Raw genomic sequence first — 23,363 nt, 5'->3', positions numbered from 1 at the left:
TTCTATTGCTATATATTTTCCTCTTATTACTGCTTTTGCTGCATCCCATACATTTAGGATATTGGTGTCCTCCTTGGCATTCAATCCAAAGAATTTTTTAATTTCTTCTTTGATCTCCTCATTAGTCCAGTGGTCTTCCAGTAGTGTGGTTTTTAATCTCCATGAGGTAGGAAAGTTCCTTGTCTTCTTTTTATGGTTTATTTCTAGTTTGATGCCTTCATGGTCAGAAAAGATGGTTGATATGATTTCAATCTTGGTGTATCTGTTGATGTTTGTCTTGTGCCCCAGTATGTGATCGATCCTGGAGAATGATCCATGTGCACTTGAGAAAAATGTGTACTCCGTTTTTTTGGGGTTTAGTGTTCTATAGATGTCTGTTAAGCCCAAATGCTCTAGGTCCTTATTTAGAGCTTTAGTTTCTTTACTTATTTTTTGTCTTGCTGATCTATCCATTGTTGATAGTGGAGTGTTGAAGTCTCCCACTACATATGTGTTTTCTCTGATGTCTGTTTTCAGAGAGGGCAACAGTTGTCTGATATATTTTGGTGCTCCTTCGTTTGGTGAGTATATGTTAATGAGTGTTATTTCTTCTTGAAGTATTGTCCCCTTGATCATAATGTAGTGACCATTGGGGTCTCTTTTTATTTTTTTGAGTTTGAAGTCTGTTTTATCTGATATAAGTATAGCTGTTCCTGCTTTCTTTTTTGGTCCATTTGCTTGTAGGATTGTTTTCCATCCTTTAACTTTGAGCCTATTTTTATCTTTTGTAGCTAAATGTGTTTCCTGGAGACAGCAAAAGGTTGGGTTTTGTTTCTTAATCCAGGCTGCAACTCTGTGTCTTTTTATTGAAGAGTTTAGTCCATTTACATTTAGAGTTAATATTGATATTTTAGCATTTGTATTTGCCATTGTGTTTGTCTTTCCTTTGATTTTATTTATTCTTTTAATAACTTTTTTTTTTTTTTGGCCTTCTTTCGTTGTTATTCGTCCTTCTGAGGTTCTGGCTTTAGGATTCCTTGTAGTATTTTTTGGAGTGGGGGTTTAGTCGTAATGAAATTCCAGAGTTTCTGTTTGTCTGGGAAGGTCCTTATTCTTTCTTCATAGAGGAAGGAGAGCTTTGCGGGATAGAGTATTCTTGGTTGGCATCTGTTTTCTTGGAGTCTGTTGACTATGTCCCTCCACTCTCTCCTTGCCCGTAGTGTTTCTTCAGAGAAGTCTGATATCAGCCTGATTGGTTTTCCTTTGAATGTTATCTGTTTCTTCCCTCTTGTCAGCTTCATTATTTTTTCCTTGTCCTGGATTCTTGGGAGCTTTACTATTATGTGTCTTGCTGTATTTTTCCTTTCGTTGTGGAAGTTTGGTGTTCTTCTTGCTTCTTGTATATCAATTTTCAGCTCTTTCTTCGCGTTTGGGAAGTTCTCTTCAATTATCTCCTGGAATATTTTCTCTGTTCCTACATCTCTCTCCTCTCCTTCTGGAATTCCTATAACTCTTATATTTCCTTTCCTCATGGAGTCAGATAGTTCCCGAAGTCTTTCTTCGTTCTTTTTCCTTCGTACTTCTCTTTCCTTTTCTGTTTTGGTTCTTTTTATTTCTGTGTCTTCAAGAGTACTTATTCGTTCTTCCATGTCATCTATTCTGCTTTCATTGCTTTTCCCAGAGTTCTTTAGTTCCTCCATTAATTCTTTGATCTCCTGCGTTTCTTTTGCTTCCCTCTTTAGGGACTCAATTTCCTTCTTCTGATCATTGTTTTCCTTTATGAGTTCTGTCATTTTTTTAATCATGACAATTTTAAATTATCTTTCTGGAAGGCTCAGAAGTTCTTCCAAGTTACTGTCATTGCAATCTGGGGGGTGGTTTTCTTTTTGTGGTGTGTTTTTTTCCTGAGGAGTTGCTAGGTTCCGTGTGGTTCTTCTACTCCCTACTGTCTGTTTTCTAATTTGTCGTATGCATTAGGACACTGTGTTGCTCGGACTGGCCGGCATCTTGGGTGAACTTCTCCGCTCCCCTCTGGCTCCTCCAGGAGCCATCTCTGGCTTCTGAGGGAGCTTTCTGCTGGTTTCAGGAAGACTTTACTGAAGAAATGTCCCTGTTCTAAAATGGCAACGCGGGACTCAGTCCCTGAGCATCCAGTCTCAGGCACACTCTTCTGTGCGCCCGGTCTGTCCCGGCCGTGGGTGCCTGTTCCGTCTGTGGGCTCAGACTGCTGGTCGGAAGGGGCCTGGCATGGGCTAACTTCCCAGCTGGCCACTGTCTCCTCCGGGAGCCTTCTGCCCTTTTCAAGCAGACTTAAGAAATTTCCCTGTTCTATGGAGTGTTAGTGACTTTTTTTTCTGGTCGCTAGGTGGCGCCAGAGATCTCTCCTATTGTCCTTGGGGGGTGTTTTTCGCCCCCCCACCCCGTGGGACAGGGAACAGAGCAGGAATGGTAGGGTAAACCTCAACGGCTTTGGGGTGCTGTGTCTGCCTTGTGCCCCACCGTCGTGGAGAACCCACGCCCCGAACTTCGTGCCCCGGGTCTCAGTTCAAAGCCCTCAGGTCCAGGACGCGGGCTATAGCCCAGTTCAGTGGCGCGGGAATGGCGCCTTTTGCACCTGCTCCCGTGCCTGGGCGCCTGGTTCCTGCTTACTCAGTGAGGGACTTTCACCTCAGTGAGGGCCTCTGTGCGTCTCCCTGCAAGCCTAGGTCGCAGGCGCGGGGACCTGGGCTGCTGCGATCCCGAACCGCGTTTGCTTTTCAAGCGTGCCACTTTTGCGAGCAAGCTTACCGGCCGGCCCGGGGCTGTGTGAGCGTCTCCAGAGTCTCTTTGTTCTTCTCTAATGGCGCCGGGAGCCGTTCGCTCACCGCCCTGGCGAATCCTGCAGGGTTCTCCATAGCTCCTGTTCACGGGGTGTGGTGGCTGCAATAGTTCCTTTTCACTCACAGTCCGGCTTGCTGCGTAGTTTGTTCTTGTTGGTTGTTTTAGTGTGTTTTTTTCCTCCTCTCTGCGGGTGGGAGAGTGCCGACCCTGTGGGTGGGGGAGGGGAGCAGGGTTCTGTGCTTTCCTCCCTTCTAGTCCTCTTTTATGGCAACTTTCTTCTTCGGGTAGTTTGCTGGAGTCATCCGTTCATCTTCCGTGTCCCAGTTCTCACTGGGACCTGCCGCTTTCCCTCCCTATTAACTTTTTTTAATGGGAGATCTTACTCGCAGTGTCTCCTCGCTGCCATGTTGCTCCGCCCACCGGTCTCACTTTAATATCTTAAAATAAAACAAAATATTGTGTTTAAAAACTTGGAATCTGTTTTTAAAAATCTTTTTTGAAAGCATTTCTATTACTATGACAACAAATATTCTGGAGGCTATTCCCTTCAGAAAATTAAACCTCAATCATGAGTCAAAAATTTAAGAAATTATGTAATTTCCACAATTAAACATTTTAATTCATAATCTCTTGCCTTGAGTTTCCAGTCAATCAAAATCACTTTTTATGGAGAATTGTGACAAATGTACTTTGTCTTTTGGTTGTTGTATGTTTTGAAAATATGCAGCTAAATTTCTGGTCCTTAGCACTTTCCAAGTAGACATTTTCTCTTATATATATAAAAGAGAAAATGTATATATATATATATATATACACACTGATAATTACCTTTATTTTCATGAGTATCACCTGTCCTCAAATAAATTTAATCACATGATTCTTATTTGTGGCACATATGTGAGTGTGGAAAGCAGAAAAAAATGTAATAGCTTCTCGTGGCTTGTGTTTTTCATTTGCAGCCTTCAAGCAAAATAAAGGTACCTGAAGAGAATTTCTTCAATGTTCCTGCTTTCTTAACAGTCTCAGGACAACTTCACCTAGAAGTGATGTCAGGGTACAGAATTTCCTTTTCTCTTTGTCTTAATACATTATTGATTATGACTTGGGTAGAGTGAAATAGTAACACTTCCTTTACCAGAGTTCAAATCTAAAAATTGAAATCAGCATGTACAATTAGTCCACTTGAATTCACCAAAAGTAAACTTAAATTGACAATTTGAGAATAGTCCAATGTCTTGCTAAAATATGATCATATTAATCTAGACTTTTAATGAAAAATATGACAATGGAAGTATGAATTTGTTTTTTTACTAATCACTTTTTTTCCTTAAATCTCAAAATATGCAATCAGAATTTAATTAATCATGTTTATGGAAGTAAAGGCAGTTTAGGTTCACTGCTGAATCAGGTTTAACCCATTTCATTTTAAAAAGAGAGGTACCTGGAACCTCTCCTGGAAGGTGGGACGATGGGAGGAAAAGTTTCTTTAATCATTAGTTTAAAGAAAGAAAAATACTGAATGGTCTTACTCACAGCAGGAATTTAGAAAACTTAAATAAGAGACCAGGAAAAAGACTAATCAATACAAAGTAAAAGTCAAAATCAACAAGCAACTATAAACCAGAGACACACTACTGAATGGGGTGGGGGTGGGGGGCAGGGAGAGGAAGGACTAGAGTCAAAATAAGTGGGGGGGCGCAACTGTATGAAGAATATAACCATAATGAAAATGCACACATTGTGCAAAGATGAAAAATGATGTAAGAATTATATAAAATATTAAAAAAAAAAAAAGAAAGAAAATTAGCCTACAATACTCTCAGGAGAGACCTGTACCAAACTAGAAAGTCTTAGCATTAAATTTTAGCCACTCTGAGATTGCTGGGAAGTCATTAATCCTTTAGGCTCAACTTTCTTTTTCTTTGAAACAGGGATTAGACAAGAAGATCTTGAAAGACTTGTGAAAGTCTTCTGTGATTCTGCGGGTAATTTCTTATGCTCGCTCAACAAGTACTGAGTCTCCTTTCTACATCTTTGTTTTCTCGTATAGATGAGACTTTAAAATCTATCTAGGAAATAGCAGTTGTACTGTGTATTGCTCAGTGTTGATAAAATGCACAGGTGGGAAAACTGAGGGGAAACAGAATAGAGCTCATGTTTTTTTTTTTTATATATACTTTACTGGAATACCTTTTAGGAATGTCAATTGTGGAAGAAAGTTTTGAAAATAACATTTACCTTACTTAGGTGCCTTTGATTAATCTTTGATACAGAAAGATGTTATTTGATGATTCTAATAAACAAATAATTGACATTATTATTGGAATACTGGGCAGAAAAAATATAATCATAATAGCCCTGTGAGATTGTAGGGTTTACAGAGCTGAATGTGGGAAAGACCATGTCAAGCATGTCATGGAAAATTTCTTATGCCAGTAAAAGTATATTTTTAAAAATTTAAAAATGTGACTCATTCAAATATGAACATGTATGAGACACTTTATTCAATTCATTAATTACTGAAGGACAAGTAAAAGAGTAAGACTAGTTCAAAGAACATTAGAGAGCTGTGTATTTGTTTTTTTTAATAAAAGAATTTTAGAATAAATTTGCTAAGTTAACTATAAACTGATTAATATCTTATAGCCCAATAAACACTAACCTTAGGGATTTTCTCTTTTACCTGACAGAAATTATTTGCAGTTGGATAAAAAATCTGCAAGTTAATCTGCAAGTTCACTTAATCTGGGATATTTAATTCAAGAGTAAACAGAATAATGGGCTAAAGTAAAATTCCCTGTGTAATTAAGTAACCTTTGAATGGGCCTTTGTCCCCATATTGCACCAAAAGGGCATCCTGTCTTCCGTTTGGCGTTTTCTTCCAAGTTTTGAATAGCCTCTATTAACAGCGTTTCAGTCTACATTTCCTTTATATATAAAGTTAGAATCAGTTATGACGCAAAAGTGGCATAATGTATAAGGTTTACCAAATATTTGGTTTTTTCATAATACCACTACTATATTAATTATGTCCCTTTTTTCTCAGTACAGTGAACCACAGAACATAGTGTACAGTGAAACTTGACAGAGATGAAATTGGCAAAATTGAGATTCTGTATTTTTTAATGTGTTGTGAAGAACTTCTAATAATGTCAGTCAAATGTTCCTAGCTTAAATATGCATAGTTCTTAGATTAATAATATACAGCAATTGAGTTTCAGATTACTGCATAATTTAATATACAATAAGAAATTTTTAGTCTTCTTTCCCTCAGCTTTATTTTCATTTAATTTTATTTAACAGACTTTTAAAATGGAATAAATTGTAGTTACTTTTAGAATGTTAGCATTTTCCAAAAGGATGTCATTGTTGGCTTAGTGGGTTTATGACTCCATTTTTAAGTTGAATTTTGTTTTTGTCTTTAAATAAAATTTCTAATCTTATATGTCTCTTGCCCAGTTTCCCCCATTGTTAACACGTTACCCTGGTTCATTTGTGAAAAACTAAGAACCCAGTATTAGTATATTACTATTAGCTAAATTCTAAACTTTATTTGGATTGCACCTGTTTTCTTTTTTTTAAGAGAGAAAATTTTATTATCACCATATTTTTATTTTAATAAGTATTTTCAACTCATGTTGCCTAGGCACATACATACACCCACACAGTTAAAACTTTCCAAAATTGCTTTGACAGTACTCATCGTTTATATCATATATATCTAAAATGTCAAGATTACTATCTGTTCCGTTTAAAATGTTTTTATCGTATATTAATTGTATTAGTCATTCTCCTAATGAATTTTTTTACTTAACCTTTTCTGCTGAAGTAGCATTACATTATAACAGTATGTAAGTTTCAGGTGTGCATCTACATCATTAAAAATCAACACATGTATATATACTACATTAAGTCCACCACTGAAAATCCAATTTTACTCTTCACCATACAACAGACCCCTTTTACTTGTTTGTCCACTCCCATCCCTTGTGATAATCACTAATTGGTCTTATCATCTAAAAGTTTGTTTTTGTTTTATTTAGTTCATTCACTTAATTTGTTCTGTCTTTATACTACACATGACATTTCACTAGTTTTCCATCAATGACTTCTTTCTTTATTCAGGAACCAATTCAGCATTGCATTCATTGTCATGTTTCCCAGTCTATTCTAGTCTGTAAAAGTTCTTCAGTCTTTCCTTGTTTTTTATGATTTGTACAGTATACCCCCATCTGGATTTATCTCATGTTTTTCTCAAGATTAGGATAGAGTTATATGCATTTTTTGGAAAGAATACCCCAGAGGCAAAGTGTTGTTCTTATCATGTCATTTTAGAGGGTATATGGCTTCCATGTAGTGACAATAACTTTCATTGTGTGACTAAGGTAGTGTTTGCCATGATTTTTCCCTGAAATTTTACAGTTTTTCCCTTTCTCTATTCTTTGGAAGTGAGTCACTAGATCTAGCCCACCCACTCAGAGGTGGGAGTGGTGGATTGGGATATAGGTAATAGACTTAAGGGAGAATTCTGAATTCTTCTGTATGGACAATTTGTTGTCTCTTTGTCCTTGTTTATGTAATCATTTATATCTGGATGGACTTAGGTGTGTGTATTTTATAGTTCAGATGTTACTTTAATTGTATGTTAATTATTTCTTGTTCCTCGAACTGTTTTAATTTTTAAAAAGCTGTTTTAACTACTGGGAATCATTTCAAATTGACTCCTATATCCCTTTGGCATGCTCCTATCATCTTTTCATGCGTGCATGTGTGTAGGTGTTTTGTTTTTGTCTGTCTTTAGTACTTCCTTATTCTTTGGGACTATAAAGTACCCCAGACTTACTTGCCTTCTTTCTTTTTTTTCTTTCTTACTCCCTTATATCCTTTCTTTTCTCTCCTTCTTAAAATCAATCTCTTCCTACTAAGCCAACATTGACACATTATTATCATTCAGAGTGTATATGGTATACATTCTATAGCTATACATTCTATAGGTTTGGACAAATTTATAATGGCATATATTCATAGTTATATTATTATAGCATTTCATTGTTCAGAAATCCTTTGTGCTCCTCCTATTCACCCTTCTCTTTCTCCTAATCCCTAGCAACTGCTCGTCTTTTTATTGTCTCCAAAGTTTTGCCTTTTCCAAAATATCACATAGTTGTAATCATACAGTATGTAGACTTTTCGGATTGGCTTATTTCATTTAGTAATATGCATTTAAGTTTCCTCCATGTCTTCTCATGACTTGACAGCTTATTTCTTGTTGGCACTGAATAATATTCCAGTATTTGGATGTGCTAATTGATTTAGTTAATTGATTCACCCACTAAAGGTCCTCTTGGTTGCTTTCTAGTTTTGACAGTTATCCCAGGCTTATTTTTTTCATTTTCTTTTACCCTAGTCCTAAAATTAACCATTTCTCCTAGTATCTTTCATAAGAATCTGATATTTAAAAACCAAGATTTAATCCCGGGGTATCTTGCTACTAGCAGATTATTGCTTCTAAGCCCTCTCATCAGAGCTATAAATATGTTTTTAAATAAGGGAAACAAGGGCCTCCCTGGTGATGCAGTGGGTTGAGTGCAGTGCTGTGAAGCTGTCCACAGCTTCTGAAGCACGGGTTTGATTACCAGCCAGCCAGGGAGATACCCACATGGCACTGCAGGCCTCTCCTGTCTTGCCCACTGCTCCCCTCAGCAGTGCTTTTGGTCCGTCTGCCTGTTCCGCTCCCTGCTGTATCTCTGGTGAATCCTCTCACCCTCCCACGCCTCTAGAGAAATCAAAGTGTTTTCATTACATTCATTTCTTTACATTCTACCTATAAATATAATTTATAAGTAGTGTGTTCATTTTGAGAGCCTTAGAAGTATTCTAATCTACAAATCTACAATTTAAAAATGTCATGTTAATAAAATTTCCCACTTTTTGTCCATTACAGTCAGAATTGGAGGAAGGTTCAGCCTAATGTGTTTGAAAAGGTTTTTGATAATTATTGTTTTTTCTTTTTTGTTCATTTTTTGCTTGTTTTGGTGTCTGATTACAGTCTTTTTTTCTGATCATAATTTCTTTAACGAAGCTATGAAGTGAAGCATACTTTAGAATAAAACTGATGCTTTTCTTTTGATATTGATATGGGTAGTATAAATTGGCACAACTTCTCTGGAGAATACCCTATCACCCAGAATTTCGTATCTATAAAAATTTTTCTTAAGGAAATTATATGACGTCTTTGTAAAGATGCGTAAACAAAAAAAGGCAATTTTATTTATGCTAGTGAAAAACAGAAGCCCAAAGGTCCATTTGAGAATATTAATTAGCCCTCAGTATACCAAGAAAATGCTCACCACCATTTAATATCAGGGAACAGTAGACTTTACTTTTAATAATTATTTTGAAGCCATTTTTGGCATAATTTGCAGAATTAAAAATAAGGGGATACAGGTTTCCCCCACTATCCAAAAATAGATCATTCCTATTTAGGATGATTTGGTAGGTTATTTTTGTGGTCTGGGAATGCTAAAAAATTTTTCCATAATAGTATTCACTGATCCAAAAAGTAGCTACCAAATCATACAAAACAGGAACATTCTACTTTTGGACCTTGAGGAAAATAAAAAATAAAACTAAAGCTAAAAATTCCTTTTTATTACCATATTATATGGGTTTATGACATTTATTCAGCAGGTAATGGACATTTGTTTTTGTTTTTTTTCTGTTTTGGCTATTATGAGTGTTACTATGAACATTTGAGTATAATTATTATGTAAGCATTTTTTTCCCCATCTCTTTTTGGATAAATAGTTAGAAATGGAATTGCTGGCTCACATGGTAAGTTTAACTGTGTAAGGGACTGCTGGGCTGTTTTCCACAGTGAGTGCACCATTTTATACTCTTACCAGCAATGTATAAAGGTTACAATTACTCCACATACTTGCTAACATTTATTATTATTTGTCTTTTCTGTTACGCCATTTTAGTATATATAAAGTAGCATCTCATTATGGTTTTTTTTAATATTTTATATAATTCTTACATTTTTCATTTTTGCATAATGTATGCATTTTCATTTTAGTTATATTCCCCATACAATTACACCCTCCCCCTTATTTTTTTGTTTGTTTTTGTTTTCAAAAGTTATTTATTTATTTATACAAGTACTGGGTACAGTCAGAAGCACGGAAGGGCGAGAGAATTCACCAGAGCCAGAGCTGGGAGCAGAACAGGCAGAGTGATGAAATACACTGCTGAGGGGAGCAGCGGGCACAGCAGGAGAGGTCTGTCATGCCATGTGGGACCCTCGCCGGTGGCCAGGGATTGAACCAGCGCTTCAGAGCCTGCGGGCAGCTTCGCAGCCCAGCGCTCAACCGCTGCACCACCAGAGGAGGCCCCCTCCCCCTTGCTTTGACCCTAGTCCTTCCTCTCCACCCCCATAGTGTTATGGTTTTGATTTATATTTGCTTTCCATGAGCCTATTGGCCATTTGGACATCTCCTTTGGAGAAATTAAATCTTTGGTTCTTTTTACAGTTGGGTTGCCTTGTTATTATTATTTAGTTATGAGTTCTGTGTGCATTCTATATGTAAGTCCCTTATCAAAGACATGATTCACAAATATTTTTCCCCTATATTGTGGGTTGTCTTTTCCTGACGATGGTAGCAAACCCAGATTTTTATTCTCACTCTTCTGGATTTGGAAGTACCTCAAATGGACTTACAACCCTTTAAACAGAGCTAACTCAACTGCCATGTGTGAGCCTGGAAAGTATCTACACTTTAAAAGACAGTTCTGGATTTCAAATGCATCTTTAATCTTTAATGCATCTTTAATAATATTAATACCTCTGGTTCTTATACATCCTCAAAAAGTAATACTTTTGAGAAGTTTTATGATGACTCATCATTATATTGACAAGAGGGTAGTCATCCTTTTTGTTCCATTATTGCAAAACATTTTTATTTTTAGATTCATAAACACCAATTAGAATGACCAAATTGATGAAGTTTTTCATTTCTTCCATACACCTTTGTATATGCACTTACCTTCAACATTTGCCTACTTCTTAACCATACTGAGTAAATATCATGAATGATGGAAGAATATTGTCATGTTCCTTTAGCATATAATGGTATGGTCCAAGTTCTCACAGATTACTGCATGACGCAGTAGAGTGGCTAATTAGATGAAAATATCTTATTTCCTTTTTATTCTTAGAATGTATTATGCACTTACCAGTTTTTGAATTTGAGAAAATTCATTTAGGATATCCTTATCTGAAGGCTCATAGTCTGAGATTTCACTTATACAGTCAGTTTTACCATCAGCATTAAAGTCTAGATTGTTACTGTCTGTCTCTTTGCATTTATTTTCTGGCTTATCTGATACTTATCAGGCATCTTTATCATGTTTTTTTCTCTTTGTCTTTATGAATGAAAAATAAAGATCTCAACTTTAAACTGTAGACTGTGTAAACTACAAAAAAAAAAAAAAAAGACTGTAATAATAGTATTTCCAAGGTTTCCTTGTACCTTCTTGAAAGACAACACAATACTTTGTATTGCAATGAGAAAACTGAAGCTCATATAATATGGTTTATCTTCTTAGGCACTATGCATCTTAGACATTCATCGTTTTTCTGTTTTCATAATATTTTTCTCTCTTTTAACTTAATTAGAATTAATTGATGAGTAATGGTATAATAGCAAGATGTTTCAAGATACAGGAAAAATAAGATTACTAAAACCCCATATGTATCTTAGATACATGAAAGGATTCAATAGGTTTTTTTCTGTATGAAAAAAGTAGTAGAAATTGCTGGGTTTTGGATGACTTTTTTAATGACTTGAATAGTGGCCCCCTAAAAGACAAGCATATGAATGCAACCTTATTTGGAAATAAGGTTTTTCAGATATAATCAAGTTAAAAAGTATGGGTTAGGGATGGGCCCTAAATCTAACCACTAGCATCTTTATAAGAGAAAGGAGAAGGAGACTTGTATACAAAGACAAGAGACACTTATAGAGGAATATGCCATGTGAAGACTGGGGCAGAGATTGGAATGATGCTGAGGAATGCTCAGGATTGCTGAACTACCAGAAATTATGCAGAGGCAGTGATTCTTCCCTAGAACCGTCAGAGGGAGCTTGGCTCTGCCAACAGTTCGATTTCAGGTTCCTAACCTCCATAGACTGTGACAGGAATTTCTGTTGTTTTTAAGTCACCCAGTTTGTGGTAATTTTTCCCACATCACCTGTTATATTTTTTATAACAGGCAATATGTTATAACAACAGACTTAGGAAACTAATACAATGTCTATAGAAGTATGAAAGTTATGAAATGTTAATTTGTAGAAATAGTGAAAACTGGGCCTCCCCTGGTGGCACAGGCAGTTGAGTGCAGCGCTGTGAAGCTGTCCACAGCCTCTGCAGCGCAGGTTCCATCCCAACCGGCTGGCGAGATACCCACATGGTGCAGCAGATATCTCCTTTCTCGCTCACTGCTCCCCTCAACAGTGTATTTCAGTCAGTCTGCCTATTCTGTTCCCCACTCTGTCTCTGGTGAATTCTCTCACCCTCCCACACCTCTGGCCTGTACCCCAGTTCTTGTATAAATAAAAGTAAATAAATATTTTAAAAAAATAGTGAAAACTGCTCAACAAAGAAACTCAAAAATTAAAACTGGGTTTAATGAAGAAGTAAACTGAGGGTTAAATTTTGACTCATCTAAACAGTGGATTACTGTACAGCCATTAAAAATGATAATAAGCTTTACAGGCTCTTGTTAAAAGAAAAAAATGAAGTGGTTGTGAAACAGACAGTAGAATGTTCCCCTTTTTACAATGTGTCTTTATGTACATGTAAAAGAAAAGCTGGAAGAATACATACCAATGTTCAACTCTAAGTACTAACAGTCTCCACTAATCATATTCTTCCTTAAACTTGCCTTTTTTCAGATTTGAAAAGCTAATGTCTGTCTTTTATAATGAGAAAAAATTAGCTGTTTCCATGGTGGGGGGGATCAGTTTTGGACTTTGAGCTGATTTCATTTCTTTTTGATTAATTGGTTGCTTTGTGATTAGTCTGCGTAATCCTAAACACATTCCCTTAGGTTATCTCATCAGTTCAGATGTAGAGCTCAGAAGCCATGAAACATTCATTCTCAGGATGAGCTCATCCAGTTAAGTGTCTGTGGTAAGAATGCTAACGTGAGAACCTGAGTTAAACTGAGGCACTCTATATCTGAGTGAGAAACTTTCTTCCCTCCCAGATGACTTTCTCATTCTTTATCCACTCGATATTTAGGGTACTTTTCTGAACTTTGTTAATTTATACTTATCTAATTTTTAAGCTCTTTTTGGTCATGACTTTTTTATTCCATGCATTTTCATGAATCTCTGGGTTTCTAATGTTTGTCTCTATAGCATAAGACTGCTTTTTCTATATCTGCTCATTCCTCAAGGCTAAACTGAGATATGGTTTTCTTCTTGACTCTGTCCCTGTTTTTTCTCAATAGAAATTATTTTATATATTCTCTTCTCGTTGAGTACTCACCTATTTTTTTAATATTTTATTTTAAATAATTCTTACATCATTTTTCATTTTTGCACAATGTATGCATTTTCATTTTGGTTATATTCCACATACAATTGCACCCCCCCCCTTATTTTACCCTAATCCTTACTCTCCTCCAGACCCCCTACTGTGTCTTTGGTTTATAGTTGTTTGTTGATTTTGACTCATAGCAGGAATTTAGAAAACCTAAATAAGGGACCAGGAAAAAACTAATAAAAGTACTCACCTATTTAATATCTTAAAGAAAATAAAGGAAAAAAAATTCCAATTTTAAAAAAATATTTAGCCGGCCTCCCTCGGTGGCACAGCAGTTGAGCACTGGGCTGCGAAGCTGCCCACAGCCTCTGCAGTGCCGGTTCGATCCCTGGGCACCAGCGAGGGTCCCACATGGCATGACAGACCTCTCTGCCATGCCCGCCGTTCCCCTCAGCAGTGTATTTCTTAGTCAGTCTCCTGTTCTGTTCCCCGCTCTGGCTCTGGTGAATTCTCTCACCCTCCCATGCTTCTGACTGTACCTAGTGCTTGTATAAATAAATAAATAAATCTTTAAAAAATAAAAATAAAAAATAAATAAATAAATATTTAGCCAGTTTGAAGTACACTTCACATATGTTTAGCTCATAGATTGTAAATTCCTTGAAGACAGGAACCATGTATCTGTGTTGCCATAATTTCTTGAAAGTAATAGTGATATTCAGTAAATATTGTATTTGTAAAGCATCAATTATCATTCCTCTAAAATATTCCTCTGTTGCTTCTATAAAGTTTATCCCACAACAGGAATATATGTTAATCACCTTTTGGCCTTATTTCATGTGAATGATATCACCATAAAACTTTGACATCTGCTTTATTGTTTCCTGAATGTAAATAAATGATGATGGTTCTTTATAATATGCTCTTGATGGTGGGATCTTAAAACACAGTATAATTTATTCTTTTACTCTATATTAAAAATTGATAGAAATATGAATTAACAGACCATTAGTATAAATGACTCAGGAATTTCATTCATTAGTGACACAGTAATTTCATTATTTGTATAATTTAGCCAGGGATGAGCATTTCCGACACATTGAATAGCAGGTGCTGAGACTTTTTAGTAGGAATATTTAGTTTGCCTGGGTACAGTACAGAAAATGTGAATATTTGGGTTAATCAGGGTTTGGGTATTGCCAAGTGAATTTCTTGTAAGTTAATATATATAGAATGTTATAATGATGGATCATGGAATCTGTGCTTTGGTTAGGACAGAAGTAAGGAAATTGAGATAAAGGGTGATGATGAAAAATAGTGGTGAACTTAAAGAAATGAAGGTCTTATGAATTGTTGGTGTGATTAGAATAAAAAACTGGATTAATAGGATGTGATAGCCAAAGTGTTGAGAAATTCAAGTCTCTAGCTGGGACTCTCCTCAGTTCCCCATCTGTAAACTAAACTGCAATTTGTCTTCTCCACTTGGCTGTTGTATACCGTATCAGCATGTTCAAAATTAAACTCAATTCTCAAGTGTTTTTTCTTTCTGAATTCCCATTCTCAGAAAATGGCCCCTTCATCCGTTCATTTTATCAAAGCAAATTTATGTATTGATATATCATCCCAAATTCTTGTTGCACACCTTTGCTTCTTATTTGTTTTCACTTTCCTTTGCTTCTACTGTCCTTGACTGCTTATAACCACAGATTTCTTGTTTCACATGTTTGTGTTTCTTTGCCTATATTATTTTTCTAGCTAGAATGTCCTTCCCCAGGTCTTTGTCTAACTACTGCTCATCAGTCTACATTGCTTAAAACTGATCTCACCCAGAGCTCCACTATCACCCGCACATCTTTCTTGTTTCAATAACCTTCTTTAATATGCCCTTGTTGCTTTATTCTTAGCTATTTTATAATACCGGAATAATTTATTTCTCTATAGCCTAAAATACAGAACTTTCAAAGTTAGGGACTTTAATTTTATAACTATTAATACAAAATTAAGATTTAAATACTATTTACTAAAATATTGAAATTATCTGTGTATGTGCTTATCTTCCCATTAGCCTATAAATGCCTCACACTATATATTGTTCTTCTTTGTTTTCTTAGTTTCTATTATTAGCACTTTACCTGATCCAAAAATCAATCTTGATTTTATTGAACATTTATTGACAGCCAACTTGTGCCTAACACTAGGTTAGATGCTAGGATACAGAGTTGAACAAGACAGATATGTTCCCAGCCTTCATAACTGCCTTCATGAATCCATACATTCTGATGCACAAGATAAGCGTTAAATAATAAATTAGGGGAAAAATTGTCCTGGAGGCAAGAAGATTGTCCTGGAAAAAAGATTGTCCTGGAGGCAAGAAGATCAAGATGGCAAGGGAATATCACCTTGTCTAGATTAAATTGAATTTAGAGGACACCTTATCAGTAGAATGATTACATGAGAATGCATTTTAAAATGTCATTTATATTTAATAAATTAGCTGTTATATATTGTTTAAATACTAGTGTTTTTCAGTCTTAGAACAACAGAAACCCAGTTTGCAAAAGTTCTTCTTTTCATCATGATAGAGCATTTTATGGTGTATAATCTTTTAGTTACCCCAATACTTGTTATCTATATTTGGCTATGAAACATCTTTTGGTACTTTTTTGTCATGTTTGGTATATTATCCTTGAATGACTTATTTAGCTGAATATTATGATTTATCCAAATAATCAAAAGCTAGGAAATTATCTGTCTTTTCTCTCCTGTTCCTTTATCAGCTTATAATAATTTGAATCTTTTATTAAACTTTATGTCATAAATTATGACATTGTAACTTACCTGACTTAGGATGAGTTGGATCAGTCAAGATGAGTTGAATCTGGTCATCATGATCTGAAGGAGTGGTTAACGAAGCTGAACATGGTTAGCATAGGAAAGACAAAAAGGAGATATGATATGATAGTTGTTTGAATCTATTTTGTGAGCTTCTGTGAGAACCCTGTGTGGAGATAGGTAAATAGTTTTTGAAAAAACAACTTTATTGAAGTCCACCATAAAGTCACCCTTTAAATACATATAATCAGTAGTTTTTACTCTATTCACAAAGTTTTGAAACCAGCACTACATTTTTTTTTTTAAAGATTTATTTATTTATTTATATAAGCTCTGGGTACAGTCAGAAGTGCGGGAGGGTGAGAGAATTCACCAGAGCCAGAGCTGGGAGCAGAACAGGCAGAGTGATGAAATACACTGCTGAGGGGAGCAGCGGGCGCGGCAGGAGAGGTCTGCGCGCCATGTGGGACCCTCGCCCAGCGGCCGGAGATCAAACCGGCACTGCAGAGGTTGCGGACAGCTTCGCAACCCAGCACTCAACCGCTGCGCCACCGGGGAGGCCCCATCACTACTATTTTTGTCATGTTTTCATCACTTCAGAAAGAAACCCTATAAGCATTAGTCACTTCCATTCCTCTTTTATCCTAGCCCCTGACAAACACCATTGAAACAGAAACACTGGGAGTGGGGTCCAACAGTCCATGCCACAGCAAACCTAGCAGATGATGTGATGCTGAGGAACACTGCTGTACAGCAAGACCTTCTGTTCTGTGGTTGGTGGGGACATTTGTCTTCTAGCCATTTGGGAAAGGGTTGACAGTTCCACATGCAAACTCTCAGCGAATCTCCATTTTTCCCCTCCCCAAGCTCACCAAAGTCACATTTTCCCTGCTCGAGTGCACACTCACCCCGGATTCCAGGGAATGACTTTTTGCTTTGAACCATTGGTCATCACTCAACCATCTGTTTTCTGTCCTCCAAAAATTTGTTGAGCTCTCTTGTCCACTGAAGGCTCCCTTCTTATTTCTTCCTTTTAATATTTTTATTAATATCTTTAGACTGTCTCAGAGAGTAATGAATATAAATATTTGTGTTTAATTCATTATTTGAATGTCAGTTGTACCAGCATGACTGATAATAATTTGCTTTTCTTTAATTGCTAGTTAGGCTGTGCATATTTGCATGATGACTTCGTGTCTCTGTCTAATGTGTCAATTCTACAGTATCTGTATACTGCCTTGGAAATCTAAACATTGTATTCTCTGCTTATTTCTAGTATTTATGCCTTCTGTGGGAGATAACTAACCTGGTTTTTTCTCCACTTCAAGTGTATGGGAGAATAGCACCATTCTTCTGTTAGCTGGCTCACTGAGATCGGGCTAAGCACACAAAATAACAAAGGAATGAATGTCTTTGAAATGAACAAATTTGGTGTGAGTTTGAAAAAAATTCCCAGTCAGTCCTTTGAGTAATAATACAAATACAACTTGTGCATGAAATGCAATTCCTGTTCACATCCTCTAAAAACAAATGCAAGTTATTATAGTGAGACATCAAATTAATTCTTAGTAATTAGACCAATATGTATGTAATTGGAACTATAAAAAGCAAAACCAATGTTGTTACTTCTTCCAATTACTGTTTAATCTTGTTCAAATTCTTGTGACTTTAATTAGTTTTTTGGGGGAAGTAGGGGATATCTCTATTGTATGTTTGCAGAATTTAGGTTGGGCTGGGAACAGAATTTGCAATTGTTTGGACTTTTTTTCCCTAGTTTGTTCTCCCTAAAAATAACTATGGTTACTCATTTATTCGACAATAATTTTTGTGTTCACCCAAATGGTATGTAGCTGTGTTGGACACCAAAGAGGATGTTAAAAATATGGAATTGTTGATTGACATGTGGAGGGTTACCAGTGCTGTTAGAGTTAAGCAGCTAAAGATAATGTTATTCCTGTCCAAATGTGCTGAATTCTTTCAAGTAAATGCTTCCATTAATTGAAGGAAAATACAGTCAGAGAGATTTGGAATTCAAGAAATTGGAATTCAAGCTTATTTACGTACTAGTTTCATAAACTTGATGTCTGAGCCTCCATTATAAAGATAATTCTGCACTATAAAGATAAATTATAATGGCCCTTTGCAGGGCTGTTATGAAAGCTAGATACTGTGTAAAGCCCAGTGTTTATGATGGTCTACACTGAAATGGTAGTGCTGATGGTCGTATTGTGTTGATGGTAGCAGTGATAACTGGGATCTGGAGAACTCAGGGTGATTATTCAGGACTAACTAAAGAAAGAGTAAAGGTAGTATAACCAGGAAGAATAGCTGGCAGCAAGCAGTCAAGTTCTTTTACAACAGTAACAGAACTGGGGTTTACGTAAAGCAGAGGATTGGAACAAATAATGAGTCAGCCAGGATTCAAGACTCACCACACAGGTTAGAGTGTTAAACTAAACCAGTGCCTGGAATGAAGGATGAAATTAAACATAGATACCAGATACCTGTCAGAATTTGAAGAACAAACCAGAAATAAACTGAGAGCAGATTAGATTATGGTCTGCCTTAGGAACAGTGCTCAGTTATGTTAACAGGGACGTGTCACTATGTTATGGATTCTTTTGTTCATAAGGGCTGTGTGCCTACTGTGGTTCCAAGAGGCTGACATTCCACTATTTATACCATAGTTGGGACAATATTATAATTTAATTAGGTAACAGGATAAGCCAGTGTATGAATAAGCTTTTTGTCACTTGCTTCTCAGTCAACTTTATTGACTATACTTTACATATAATAAAAATGTGCCCATTTTAAGTGTACAGTTCAATTTATGTTGACAAGTTTTTAAACCTTTGTGATCTCTACTGTGATAAAAATATCCTTCAATTCCCTTTACATTCAGTCTGTCTCCCAGCTTCAGGCCATAGGCAACCATTGACCCATTTTCTGTCATGATAGATTAAATTTTCCTTTTCTAGAAATCATGAGAATGATATTTATAGTAATGTAGTAATTAATATTTATGTTTATTTTTATATAAATAATATCATAGGATATTGGCTCTTTTGTATTTGATTTTTTTCACTCAACATAATGCTTAGGAGATTCATCCAATACTTGTTCCTTTTCATTATTAAATATAATTCCATTGCATGGATAGGCAATTTGTTAAATCCTTATTTTTTCATAGACATTAAGGCTTTTTTCATTTTAGAGCTATTACGAATGAAGCTTTTTGAAAATTCATGGACAAGTCTTTGCACATATGTTTTCATTTTCTTTGAGAGAATACCTAGGATTTTCTGGGTATGATAAATGTATGATCTTTTATAAGAACCTGCCACAAAGTTTTATGAAATCCTTTTGAATGTACTATTTTATATCCTCAGCAACAATAGATGCAAGTTCTGTTTGCTCTACATCTTTGACAAAAATTAATGTTTGCAGTATTTTGTAGTCATTTTTGTATCTGATATCCTACTATGGCTTTAATTTGTATGTCTATTATTGACTAATCCTGTTAGACATTTTTCTTCTCGTGTACTTAAGGCCATTCATACATATTCTTTTGTAACTTTTTCAACTATTTTTTTAAGGATTTATTTGAAAATGATATTTTTCAATTATTTTTTAAGGATTATTTATGCATACAAGAACTGGGGTACAGGCCAGAAGTGTAGGGGTGAGAGGATTCACCAGGGACAGGGTGGGGAACAGAACAGGCAGATTGACTGAAGCACACTGCTGAGGGGAGCAGCAGGCGAGTCAGGAGAGGTCTGCTGGACCATGTGGGTAGGTCACTGGCCGGGGATCAAATTCATGCTGCAGTGACTGCAGATTGTTTTATAGGTTGCGTCTTAACCCCTTGTGCCACCAGGGAGTTCCCTCTTTTCAATTCTTATGTCCATTTTTATTAGGGTTGTTTGCCTTCTTGTTGAGTAATTAGTTCTTTTTATATTATAGATACTAGACCTTTATCAGATATGTGTATTGTAAATACTTTCTCCCAGTCTGTCTTTCCTTTCCATATTTTCAACTGTATCTTGAAGATCAGAGTTTTTTTTATTTTGTTGGTGTACACTTTATCAAGTTTTCTTCTTATATGGTTCATAAATTTTGTATCCTGTTCAAGAGTTTACATAGATTTTCTCCCCCCCACCCCACCCTTAAGGAATTTTATCGTTGTAACTTGTGCATTTATGTCTGTGGTTTCCCCTACTAGTCTATAAGCTCCTTGATGGTAAAGGTCTTGCCTGATTTATGTCTATATTTTCCATGGTGGTTAATAGTTCTAATAAATATTTATTGAATGAAGAAATAAATCAATATGACTTTATGGTAGATAAATGTTTATTGTATGATAAGGACAGATAACTAGGCCTTTCACTGCTGTGTTTTGGCTTCTTGATTGCTATGGTCTTTAGGCTTGAATCATTTGAATTGCTTCTGTGCTTCTGACTTATTTCATCAGTCTATTCTAGTTAGGGGGGGAAATAACTCCATCAGAAAGTGCTTTAACAAACTTGGAATACTATATTGGATCTACTTAAATATTTTAAAGTACCCTTATTATATTTATATAACCATGATGTTGGTATAAATTCTTTACCATATGAAATCAGAAAAATTTAGTGTCTTTAAAAAATCAAAAATTAAATAATTCACCTGTAAACTAAGTTCTTGAATTATAGAAATCACTGTAGCACGTCTGTATATTCTACTTTACTAAAATAGAGATTTGCTTCACCTTATACAAAATAAAAGGAAATTTCATCTTTGCTCCTCTGGAGGGAATTCCTAACCAAGAAGCTCAGTTATGAGTTTCTCTCACCAGTAGAAATTGGTGACAAATAAGCTTAGTCACATATATTGGTTGATATTCACATTATTTGTATTTCACTTGATATCATTCCCCACTTTATTGCCTGATGTGCCTTCTACTAAAAAATAAAACCCATCTTTCCCCACTTAAATTAGGTGCAGAAAGTAGACATGTCACATATATCTCCATGGTTTGGAGATTATGCAAAACCTGAGCCAGTCTTATTTCACATTTAACTGGCAGATTTCAATTTAGAGTATGTGATTTATAATAGAGTTAGAAAAAGGATTAAGACTTAAATGCTTTTTTTTTTTCTTTTTGGAAGTTCAGTTAGTGATTTTTACTTAGTTTCTTCAAGTGGGTAATTATTCTATATTCTCCTCCTGATTCAACTTCAGAACAGTTAGTGTGAGACTTATTGAGAACATTTGAACTCTAGGAATATGGTACTTTTGGGCCTACTGTTTAAGGAATTATCTCAAAAATTGTTATGCATCCCCTCCTCACAACCAAAATATGTGCTTGATTTGATAATACTGGTTCTTCATATTTAGCATTGAGGGTGGGTATGACATGGGGATTTGAAGATAAGTGCTCAATTAGTTCAATCGAAAGTCTCTCTACATTTAGTGTAGCTCATACCATGATCCACAACAAGAATATTTGTTTTCAGTAACTATCGAGCACTCACTGTTCGGTAGTGACATTAGAGACATAAGTGAAGTCAAATCAAAAAATAGAGACACAAGCCATATCATCATTTACTGTTTTGGGTGTTCCCGCTCAGTGAACCAGGACCTTTCAAGAAAATTGTCACATCCTCATCACTAGAGGTTGATGAACAAGATCACTTATAGTTAACCTAAGGTAGAGTTAAGGACCTAAAAAGGCCTCATTCTGACACTTATGTCTGCACATAGATGCAAAGCTAACAAAGCTGTAAGCATGGCTTACTAAATAACTCTTAGAGTTTGCATCAATGCCTTTCAAAAAGATAACCATTTTACCAAAAGAGGAGCTATGCCTCCAAACATGAAGAAGTAGGGCATTCATTTTATTAAACAGATATGTGATAGGGGAAAGGAAAGCTACAGAGGCCTGGCCTGGCAGAGTATAGCTGTGGGAAAAATACAGTGTGTATGACCAGGTACTGACACAAATTTAGAAGTCCAACAACTCTGTCCTCCACTGATCTCTTTCCTCGGGCCACATTATCTGAATGCACACTTTTCCCAGCTAATTATTTTCTGCGTTTGTTGAGATTTCAGCCATCTACTTCAGTACTGGACAGTAGAACTTACTGTAGCAATGGAATGTTTTATAGCCTCACTGTCCAGCATGGTAGCCATTACCTGCATGTGAGTATTAAACACTTGAAATGTGGCAAGTGTGACAGGAATTAATTAATTATTTTTTTTGCCCCCGCACAGGGAACTGCTCTCCAGTTTCTTTTCTTTTTTTTTTTTTTTAGGGTATCTTTTTATTTTTTTTATAATAAATTTTATTTTTATATTCCCCATACAATTGCAACCCCCTTATTTTAACCCCAATCCTTCCCCTCCCGCCCTCTACCCCCCATAGAGTGTCTCTGGTTCATAGTTTTTTGTTGATTTTGATTTTCACTTTCTTATAGGCCTCTGTCTAGACTGTAAAGCATTGAAGTCACCCATGTTGTATGCTATGTGGAGTTTTCTATTATCCTTTGTGTAGGAATAATCCTGGGAAAATGTAGGTATTCAGTATGTATTAATATTTGTTGAGCTAAATTGAATGGACAGAGGGGGAAAGTAGGAAATTTGAAGAACTCAGTGTTGTCCTACTATGTGTTTTGGGCACCATTACCGATGCGCGCCTCCTCCCCCTTTAGTTTTAGTGTAACTCCGTTGCTTTACTTTTTCACTGTATTCCATTAAATTGCCCATCCTGATGCCTTTCTTCATGTCCAAATATTGCATAGACACAAATAAATTTTTAACATAGATGTATGGGTAAAATGTAAAGAATAATGATACACTCAACACTTTGGTCCCCCCCCCCAAATTTTCATTTTTTTAATTTCCTGTATGTACTTTTCTAATCAGACCCCCTTCCCTGCCCATGAGAACTAGCCACACGTCTCAATTTTGTGTTTATCATTCCTTTTATTTATAGTTCCACCACATGTTTGTATTTATAAACATTGTAATGCATTGTTTAGTTTTACAAGCTTTTGAATTTTGTATAATTGGAATCATATTTATTTTTGTGTGACTTTATTAACTTTATAATCATAACAATATTCGTGTTCTTACATTGTATTCCTAAATTATACACATGTTGTATAATTATTCATTTTCATTTCTGTAGGGTGTCCCGTCAA

The 23,363-nt window shown here is 35.8% G+C and overlaps 1 protein-coding gene across 2 annotated transcripts in view; it reads left to right on the top strand.

The window, feature by feature from the left end:
- The window catches only part of NARS2 (asparaginyl-tRNA synthetase 2, mitochondrial), a gene marked incomplete at both ends in the record, with an annotated part of 128,284 nt that overhangs the window by 53,281 nt on the left and 51,640 nt on the right, over positions 1-23,363 (top strand). For both annotated transcript variants that reach the window (XM_084239352.1, XM_084239351.1), the window contains one exon: positions 3,759-3,853. In XM_084239352.1, coding sequence (XP_084095478.1) covers positions 3,759-3,853 — 95 coding nt within the window. The remainder of the gene's footprint in view (positions 1-3,758; positions 3,854-23,363) is intronic.

The sequence above is a fragment of the Talpa europaea genome (assembly GCF_964194135.1).
Source record: "Talpa europaea genome assembly, chromosome: 1".
In the NCBI taxonomy this organism is placed as follows: domain Eukaryota; kingdom Metazoa; phylum Chordata; class Mammalia; order Eulipotyphla; family Talpidae; genus Talpa; species Talpa europaea.
Note: the sequence above shows the minus strand (reverse complement) of the source record. Positions and strands in the feature narration are given on the sequence as shown.